Consider the following 10873-nt stretch of genomic DNA (forward strand, 5'->3'; position numbering starts at 1 on the left):
AATTCACCATGAATTCACCATACACTTCTTGTGACAGCTTTTATCCAGAATTACCGCTTTGAAGGATGTCGGTATAGGAAATGTAATGTCTTCCTCCAAGGAAGGTAAAGGTTGGGCAAGTGTTCTAGAAGCTCCCTCACAAAATTGGGGAATTCCTACATTCACGGTGTTTCAGCTGTGATAAAAAATTTTCCAATATACATAGCATCCACATGGACCACTTTAATGGGGTGATAACCCCCATGAGACTTGAAGCCAAAGGAAACCTATGTGAACATGAAGTTCGTGCTGTCTGCTGTGTAGTAAGTGATAAAGTCCTTCATCTCTCAGCCAAGGGTTTCATGTCTTCTGCCAGCATTTGTGAAACTATGGCAGGCTAACTTGTTAGCTTACGAGTAGGGTAAAAATCTCAGATCCTTTATGTATCTTGGTAGTATCATGGGAGAAGTTCTGAAACATTTAAGGAACTGAATATCCCATGTAATTCAACATAGATAAAGAAAAAAACCTTAAAAAACCCTTCCTAAATTTTATTTTAAAAACTGTAGTAAGTCTTTCTGATACCATTATCTTTAACAAAGTACAAAATAGAACTATACACCAATAGATAGTCTAAATAAAATGGTTTCTAACTGAACCCAGTAACATGTTAAAATTTTGATAAATCATAATCAATGTATATTTCAGAATGCAATTTGATATTTGCAAATTCATAATATAGTTATTTTAATTGATCAAAGGGAAAAAATCACAAATTTCTGCTGTTACTCTGCAGTGGGAGAAGGCTTTACAAAAGTGGCAGCCCCTCTAGAAAATGAATGGTCCCTGAAAAAAATCACAATATCTAAACTATGTTCATAGATCACTAGCACAACTATATAGAAAAAAATACCAATGTATAGAAAAATCAAAATGGACTACAGACAAACAATTGCAATAAATGCTTCAAAGTGCTTTTTAAAAAAGCTAAAAATAGCAGGCAATTATTAATGCAAAAATAAAAAATCTATTCGAACTTCACACAGCGCTTTAACACAGTATTAGCAACAATTCTGGGACACATCAGCAAGGAATGGCATGATGCTAGAAACACAAAAAAGAGAGAAGTTTCTTTTTTGTGTAATGGACCATGCTCTAAACAAACATTCAAAATATATTAAATTTTATTTGGGAATCACCATACCCATGTTCCATCCTTCCTCCATATTGTAGTGTTACTCTTTCCTGCTTTCTAAGTACTTGTTATCATTGAAGCACAGGGTCTGTGCAAAAACATGAAGTGTTCTCTGACACAAAATTAGCACTCTTGCCACCAGTCCTCAAATTAAAATATTCAGTCCTCAAAGAGCCATAGATTTTAACAAGGTACTTTAAAAAAGCAATATGATGAGCCTAATTCATATTATTATGTGTGATTAATTGATGCTTAATCCTATCAGAAGTACGTTTAAAAAATATTAATTATGTAAAACATGTTCCTAATTTTTAAAAATTTCATGTTATATTAAAATAGTTTTTGGGCAGGAAGATTATCATTAAGGCAAATTATTCTTGCTTAGGAGATTCATTAGTCAGTTTCTCTAAATCTTTCCAGGTTTACCACACATTCATTTCCCACGATTGAGACCACAGAATATATAATGTTTTTTGCTCATAATAATCTCTCATTTTTCTTGGCAGTGGACAAGCACCACAATTTACTGTTTGTAATATGAGTGTTGTCACTATATTCAAGTCTGTTTTTCATGTCTTCCATCTTCCTGCCGAAGCCTTTTTAAAATTGAGGCTAGGGTGTTGGTCATCCAACATTGACTGCCTTGAATATAGTGGTACTTATAAAATATTTGTGAGAATGAATAAATGATGAGTGGCCAATAGGAGAATAATATAAAAATTGTAATAATCTTTACAACTATCTCAGAGATTAAATTTGTTTCTAATTTTTACTATTTTAATACCTGGTGGTAAAGTGAGGCAGTAAGTCACTGCTTCTGTATTAAGCTAAGAATTTTCCATGTGAAAGGGTCAGGAAGTAATTTAATAACCAAATTTGGGACTGCTATAACCAAGGGAAGAGGTATTTCCTGAGAGTAGATAATATGAAGCAAAATAAAAACCAATAAACTCTACAAGGTATTGGGAGAACGTTTCTGCTAAAACTCGATCTAGAAATTGTTCTTCCAGGGTAGTTCATTGTACTCCTCTCATAAACTAAATTGCAGAGAAGAGAGCAAGACGATGGAAAGAACATATAGGAAATGCATTGACATAGAAAAGACAGTCAGCCTTCTCTAGTCTACTGGTGGGACTGCAAACTAGTACAACCTATGTGGAAAGCAATATGGAGATTCCTCAAAGAGCTACAAGTAGAACTACCATTTGATCCAGCAATCCCATTACTGGGCATCTACCCAAAAGAACAAAAGACATTCTATAAAAAAGACATCTGCACTCGAATGTTTATAACAGCACAATTCACAATTGCAAAGATGTGGAAACAACCCAAGTGCCCATCAATACAAGAGTGGATTAATAAAATGTGGTATATGTATACCACGGAGTTCTATTCAGCCACAAAAATCAATGGTAATCTAGCACCTCTTGTATTATGCTGGATAGAACTGGAGCCCATTCTACTAAATGAAGTATCACAAGAATGGAAAAATAAGCACCACACGTACTCACCATCAAATTGGTATTAACCGATCAACACTTAAGTGCATATATAGTAATAACATTCATCGGGTGTCAGGCAGATGGGAGGGGGGCAGAGGGGATGGGTATATACACACGTAATGGGTGCAGTGTGCACCATCTGGGGGATGGACATGCTTGAAGCTCTGACTCGGGTGGGGCAAAGGCAATATACGTAACCTAAAGATTTGTACCCCCATAATATGCTGAAATAAAAAAAATTTAAAATAAAGAAAAGACAGTCAGCCTCTGAGCACAGTTCATAGCAAATTGAAATACTACACATAAGCTCCAGTTTTATGTGGATCTTCCCAAAAGCCAAGAGAAACATCAGTAGCTAGAGCTATTGTACTTTGATGAATATGCTTTATTGAAAATTTAATCTTAAACAATTGGATTTGCAAATTATAGGCAGTTAGTAAAAATGTCATGACATAAAAAAAAACTACCATTTAATGATATATGATATGGAATTGACTAATGAAGAGAGATTGAATTCAATTCCCAAACCATGGTGTATATTATCTGAAGTTTGTGTATATTTTTCTTCAACTATTAATATTTTATTAGCTGTTTGTATTTCTAATTCTATATTGTGTTTTCCTACATCCTCTATTAACTCTATCATGGCTTTTATAAAGTCTTTTATTAAACAATCCCTACAGATGGTCCATAATTTTGATCAATTCTTTTGCCCAGAGGGGACACCCCAGATTAGTAATACCACATTTATAATGATGTCTTAGTAAGACTTTTTTTCTTTCCAGGAATGCTTTAGGTGACATACACATTTATAAACTTGTCCCATTTCCAAACAGGGATGGGCTCAGGGTTGCTATGAGTAATCATATTGTCTTTCCATTATTTAACATCTAGTCACTGACCATAATCATAGATAAATAGCATCATTAATGATGAGACGTATCAATCTCTAAACCCTGCACGTTCAAACTATGCTTCTGGTGAGTGCATAACAAAGAGCTATCCATGAAACTGACAAGAGATAACTTCCTGTAAATTTAAGGTTACATTATAAGCATTATTGAGATATTGAACAGAATCCTTAAGTGCTAGAAAGCAATAAACAATTTAACCATTTTCACTAGGGAGATAGACTGAATGGAAATTTCTCATGTATTATCAAGGCGAGAAAGAGAATAAGAGAGACGAGAAAGAGAGAGAGACTCAGCTTCTGCACACAACTTGAGTTTGTTAAAATGTCAGGAGTATCCAGCTGATGCAGTATGAAAAATATCTCTGAAATGCTCACTACTATCATGTATTTGGATAGCAAAGTGATCAAAAAAGCATCCCTTCATCCATTTCTTTATTCATTCAACAAGTATTTACTGAGTGCTTCCTCTGTGCCAGACATAGTCCTGAGCTTTTAGGATACAGAAAAGAATATGCCAGAAAATTTCTTGCCCTAATAGAGAACACATTATTATAGCAGGAGATAGGCAGACAAAAAACAAGGAAAAATAAAAGAACAAAACAAGTTCAGATAGAGATAAGTGCCCAGGAAAAAAAAAATCATGAGACCATATGATGCTTCCAAGTGGCTAGGGATGGGTACACTTGGGTGTGGGAAGACAGGGGCAGGCTTTTTGATGGAAAGAAATGTAAATTTCAAAAATTTAGAGGCTGGTTATACAGGACTTTTTATTCATCTCTCTCCTGCTGACCATATTTTGCCATTTCACTAATTATTATTGTTCCATTAAAGTGCTGAAATGCCAGTCAATAAATGATTATTGAGATCCCACTGTGTTCTCAGCACCAGTACGATTGGAAAATGTGGTTGAATTCAAATAACTAATTCTACTGCTGTGATAAAATATGAGGTTGGGAATGATGCTTAAGTCAGTAAATAACTTAAGCCTTCCCGTTTTGAGAGGTGCACTGGTGTCCAAGCTTCCCCAATCCATTCATACTGCACATATCTGAAACTCAGTTTCAGGAACTCCTCTAAAAGGAGGCATCATTTATTGCCACTAGATGGCACCAATTATTTTCATATTTTTAGGTCAAACAATCTTTTTCTATGTAATGGCCACATTTAAAATGGAAGCGTGTTACTTAGCACTGTTATTAATAAAATTATTATTTTTATTAATATTTTTATAGGATGAACCACAGACATAGCACTAAAGATGGTACGTTCTTTTACCCACATATTTGTTTATTCAATGTATGTTTGTTCCAAATCATTTTTTAAATTTTACTAACATTGTCTTTAAATATGTAAAAAGGAAAGTAATTGAAATATATGTCATAATTGAATATATAAATATAATACTTAAATATATAAATGTAAGGATCAAAAATAGCTGATAAAAGTATATTATGATATTACTTACCTTAAACACTTTCACAGAAAATAGTTTTAATAAAGTATAGGAGATTTTTTACTTTTGGAGAAAAATTTTTCCTCGTGTCTCTCAAAAATAAGTAATATTTTAAAATATGGTACTAATTCATGACAATTAAATGTAACAAAAACTATTGCAAAGTGTAAAATTGGATAGGAATCATTTAACTTAATGTATATCACTTAGTTATAGTCTATAAAAAATCTAATATGTACAGCTTTATAAAATTTGATTAATAAAAATTCAGGTTGAGAAGACATATTTTCATCATGATTTCCCTATTTCAAACTAGTAAGTTTACAGTGCCATTAAAATATTGTGCAAAATTTTTCTAAAAGAAAAGAGCATGAACTATTGTCATTTCCCAAAAAGATGGTTGGTAAACATTCAAAGTGTGTTTATTCACAAACAAATTATAACCATTCTCACATCGCTCATTAAAAACATAAAAATCATTCTGGACAAATGTAACTTGCATGTTTACACTAGTAGACTTCAAATTAAAATGAAATGCGATAATAAAATGAGAGTACACACCAAATGTATTGAAAAATACAATATGCTGTGTGAATCTATTATAATTACTTAGAAGAAAAAATGAAAAGTTATGTGTTTATTATGCTAACAAATTTATTTTAAAAATCTAAACTTCCTTGTTACTTCAGGATGAAAAATGAATGTCTCAAAGTAGCTGCTAATTTGACTATCATTATCTTTCTTTCATCTTACAACAGTCAGAAATAATACTCACTTTTATTTCATCCAGAGTTTTTTGCCTCATAGCAAGAAGTGTTCTAAATCTCTGAGCGTCCTCTAACATTCTCTCTTCACAGTTTCTTTTCTCTTCCGTGAAATGATCGAACACAGCTTGTGCGTGTTCCTTTTTAAACCTCATAGATATAAATTGGTTCCTATGAAGAAAGAATTTCATATGCCACAAATTAATTCATATTTTATTTTCTAAAATGTGCTTATGATGCATTTAAAAAGACCCAAAATGAAAAAAATTTTAAGGGCCTTGAGTTGAAGAGCCTTGAAAAAATTCTCTAGTTTCTTCCAAAGGCCAACTTCCATAGGGCTACATCTAAATGATACGGGTGGAAGAAAACCTATGGAGAAGTGTAGTGGATTGCCTCTTGGTTGCCTCCTCAGCATGCTTCTGTTCTGTAGGCATTCCAAAGGAACCCCTCCTCCAAGCCATTTCTTTGTCTTTCTTGGGGCCTGGTATCAGGCCCACTATGAGTTCTCAGCAAGTAATTATTAACTTGATATGGCCACCTATTGAAAATACCAGTAGATTACTCATAATGCAGCCTATCTGCAGTAATCTTCCCTTGCAATTCCATTTTAGGGAGTCAGTGGAAAGGGCACACACTTTGGAACAAGATGGAGCTAAGCTGCGCTTTACCACTAATTAGTGGTGTGTGATCTTAACATAATCATGTTTAATTTAATTTAATTTAATTTCCCAGCATTCATTTGGAAATGATATACATGCAATAATTTGCTATAAGAACTGGATAAGATGAAGTACCTAGATTGTCTGGCAAAGTGCTTGGCACGATAACAAGTCATTCAATGGTAGCTTTAAATCCTATTAGACATAATCCATCATCACTGTTAATTAACACTTTTGTAAGTAATATCATAGTATTAGCTTATTGTTTTTCTCTTTTTCCTGTCAGAAGGCAGAGTTTTGTCAAGTTTGGAGATGGAATTGATTCACTGGGACATGGTGACCACGCTTGTCTGAAAGGCAATATCATCTAGCCACAGTATGGAAAAAGAAGTTAGGATTGGGATGGTAAGAACCCTGAAGAAGAAATTTTCATTAGCTCCTGAATTAGATCTTTATGAGGTAGTATAAATTATATAATTTTTGGTTTATACCTTAGAGTCCCCAAATATTCTTACAGGTGTTATGCAAGGTGGATAAATATCTTTCAAAATTTTATATTTCCTTGATTTCATACATAATATACTGAATATGATTTAGTTTTTTCATATAAAGCTTCATGATCATGTTAAAAATAAGATTTTATCCTATGGTAATAGCTAAATACATCCTTGATGAGTGCCTTGACTTGATTCTATTAAAGTATATCGTATCAGGCTAGACATAACTTTTTTTGACACTTTATCCCTCAAGCATCATAATTTTGCTAATGCTTATATTAGCCTTCTATATTAAAATCAGACTATTGTTCTTAAATGTGAACAATATATATTTCCCTAACAGTCCTTCAAGGTCAGCTTTCAATGTGTTAGAAAATAGAAAATAAGAACCAAGATGAGTTAGGAAGAGTATATCAGTTCTAAGGAAGTATCTATGGATACCCTAAATTATCAAACATGGCATATAAATACTGATAAATCTGAAATTAATGGAGAATATTATTAATATCATAAAGAATACAATTATTATACTTGGAAAAGGAGAAACATTCCCAGTTATTCAAATAAGAATAAACCCAAGGAAAAATAATGAAAACAATTTATGATTATGCTTTTATAAACCAAAATTATTCAATATCATATGTATAGTCCACATCAAATTATGATAAAGTATGTGGACTATATTAAGAATAAATTTTAAATATAGAAATTTGATCTTAATTCTCTTATTAATAATATGTTACACATACTTCGTATTTTCACAAAGTTTAAGTATTTACTTTAGAATTTCAAGTGTCTGATCAAAACTTCTTTTTCTCTCTTCTTTTGCTCTTAATTCCTCATCCAATTCATCTATTTTTGCATGGCAAGTAACTGTTTTACTTTTTGTTGTTTCTAATTCATGAAAAATCACTGAGCGTTCATCCTACAAAAAAAATACAGGGATATTTTATTTTAAATACTTGGATTTAGAAATCCTTGCAATTTGGGACACAATTATTAATACATTGGCTATGTGAACAATTAAAAGGAAATAGTAACCTTTTATCGATATGAGTAACAACTTAGGTTTATATTCTCCACTGTTGTATCTGATGAGTTTTCTCAAAAAAAGTTAAAACTATTCTCTCTCTCTCTCTCCTACACAAACTTGGCCCCTTCCATACCCACATACCTGCACACTTTACAAGCATGTATTTCAAGACGCAAACATGTAGTGACTGGTTTTCAAACCTCTATCATGTATTATACATTGCAGGCGGCCAAGGATATATATTGTTCTGATCTTTCAAGGAAAAGAAGCCAATATTTACTACCAGCACAATTTCCCAAGGTGGACCTGTGCAATTCCAGATTGAAGATTTGTCTTTGCATCTATTTTTGCACAATCCCTTCATGACTACTGATGTTCATATTTGACTGATTCACTCACTCATTGACTGAGTTATTGAATATTGTTCCCTACATCCAGAATTGCTTCCAATTAGTGTTACTGTCTCAGTTTCTCTCTTTGCTCTATTTTGCTCGATTTCCCTCTGTATGCTTCCTAATTCTTTATCTACTCTTTCAGATTTTAAAAAGAAATAACTAATCTTTTATATGTATTTTCCTATAAACATTTGCTATTTAAGAGTTGAAACACTGGGTACTACATTTGAATTTTCATATCCTCCTTCTTTCTTTCCTTCTTTTTCTAGAGGTTCTGGAACTTTTAAGCTGATAATGAGTGGGTTTTTTTTTTTTTTTCTTGTACTAGAATGTAGTGGAAAGATGGCAAACTAATATATTTTAATGGGTCCACTGGGGTATTATGTTATTGCTGGGGAAAAAAGTCAACCCAATGAAAGAGTGGAGAGGTGTAAGTACAGATACTCTGGGAACAGCACGCTGTCTCCCACTAAACTTGACTTGTAGATCAAATTCCATAATTAATTCCTTAGTCTTAAATGACACTATCATGGGAAACTTAGAAGACTTCAGGATCAATGATAACAACTTAGACCATACCAGCCAATTTAACAATGCTGCAGGTGGCATCAGAGGATTCTACAACAAAGGGATGAAAGAGACACCACACTTGCTGTGGACATCAGTAAAAAGCAAAAATTGTGTTTGGGCACCTTTAGTAGGTACCATCAGTGAGGTTTTGGTAAATGTGGGTCCTCCTATATGTATGTCCCCATGGTGGGCTGAGTCTGGAAAGAAGAAACTAGTAGATGCCACATGTCATTTAAGAATGTACTCTTAAATATCTTGAGTGAGAAAAAACTTGGAGACCCCTAGAGCTATTTGTAAGTCCTTCGATGAATGCCAAAGTGTCACTACCACACATAGAAATAGAGTCATAAAAACAGTACATTTGTAATTTGATCTTTCTTTGGCACTGTTTTTTTTCTCTAGCCCGAGTGACACAGGTTTCAGCAATTTGGAGGATTTCCACCCGAAGCTACTTTCATGTCCAGGCCTGGAAGGGTCTGAAAATCTGAATTACAGTTAATTAATATTTTACTATACAATATTTTTCATTATTTCCTTCTTTTGAAAACTTTCAAAGTATTAAATATATATTTGTCAAATACCAGGTTATAAAAATTATATTCAGACATTTATTTCAGATTATAATTTTAATTTTTTTTAAGATTTAATAAATGTTTTTGTGTACTTTAAATATAGTAAGTTCAGTTTCTATATCTATGACTTAAATTGAGGTTAAACGTAAAAATTCAGTAATACTGTTCAGCTTAGCCCATAATTGAAAGGTTTACGCACAGCGAAAGATAAAATTATCTTCAAACTTAAGTTCTGAGAAGACAGAAATGGTGTCTACAGCATTGTTTGTACACAAATTGACAAAATTGGTACTTAATAAATTATAATTAATAACATTTGATATTACAATGGTTGCAAGTTTCCTTAGATGAGGTACAATAGCATGCACACAAGGCATTTCTAGACTTGACCATACTGAACTACTGGTATTAAATAATTCCACAACACACAGCAATCTCTCATGATTTCTTTGCTTTGCAAATACAAGTTTTGTTTCTAAAATGTTAAAAATCAATGTTAAAAATAAGGTTAAAATTATATAATAATAATTATAATGAAACTATTCATTATAATACTTCAAATATCAATTATTCTTTTACATTTTCCATTCATATTATCTCTTATCTCTACCACATCATGGCAAAGCAAGTTTTCAACCTCCATTTACTCCATTAGTAATTCTTCTCATTCTCAGACATCAACTTCTCTGGAAAATCTTCCCAGATTCCCTCTGTTCACTTAGGTTTCCTCCTTCGCAATCCTCTCATATCTCACTATATTGCTATCATGACTCTGCCTACAATGTTTTCACGCTGCCCCTTTCTTTTTTTTTTTTTTTTTAAACCCTTTCTTGCCTACTTCTTAGCAAGACAACGTGCTTCCTGAGTGAGCCAAGTCCTGCTTTCACTTCCCCAACTCCAGCGACTTCCCACAATGTTAAATATATTGTAAGTGTTCAGTAGTAATCGGAAAGATAAATTACTTTGAAGTGCTAATAGAAGAAAATTAACTCTTCTTCGCTAACCTCCAACTCTTTGTACCTTCTACAATATTGAGCACACACACACAAAAGTACTCAGCCATGTTTTTCACTGGAATTTGTATTTGTTAGATATACCACATTTGACAATTTTTACTGAATATTTTTCAAAGTATTATTGAGATGGGGACATAAGAACTGTGTTTGCTTTCAATTGCAGTGTTGAATACCTATTTTTCATCCTTTGTTATTTGTGTCAGAAGTAATTTGCTATTAGTAACAATACTTTGCTGAGTATTAAGCACTGCCAAGAATGTTTTATTTCTGGGTTTAATGAGAATACTCTTAATGTGTCATCATTAAGTATAATGTATTATACTTA

The 10873-nt window shown here is 32.8% G+C and overlaps 1 protein-coding gene across 1 annotated transcript in view; it reads right to left on the reverse strand.

Annotated features, from left to right (window-relative positions):
* The window catches only part of CCDC178 (coiled-coil domain containing 178), a 466106-nt gene that overhangs the window by 293372 nt on the left and 161861 nt on the right, over window positions 1-10873 (reverse strand). The window contains 2 exon segments of the mRNA XM_012656574.1: window positions 5818-5977; window positions 7742-7887. Coding sequence (XP_012512028.1) covers window positions 5818-5977; window positions 7742-7887 — 306 coding nt within the window.

The sequence above is a fragment of the Propithecus coquereli genome, unplaced genomic scaffold (genome assembly GCF_000956105.1).
Source record: "Propithecus coquereli isolate 6110/MARCELLA unplaced genomic scaffold, Pcoq_1.0 Scaffold51, whole genome shotgun sequence".
NCBI lineage: Eukaryota > Metazoa > Chordata > Mammalia > Primates > Indriidae > Propithecus > Propithecus coquereli.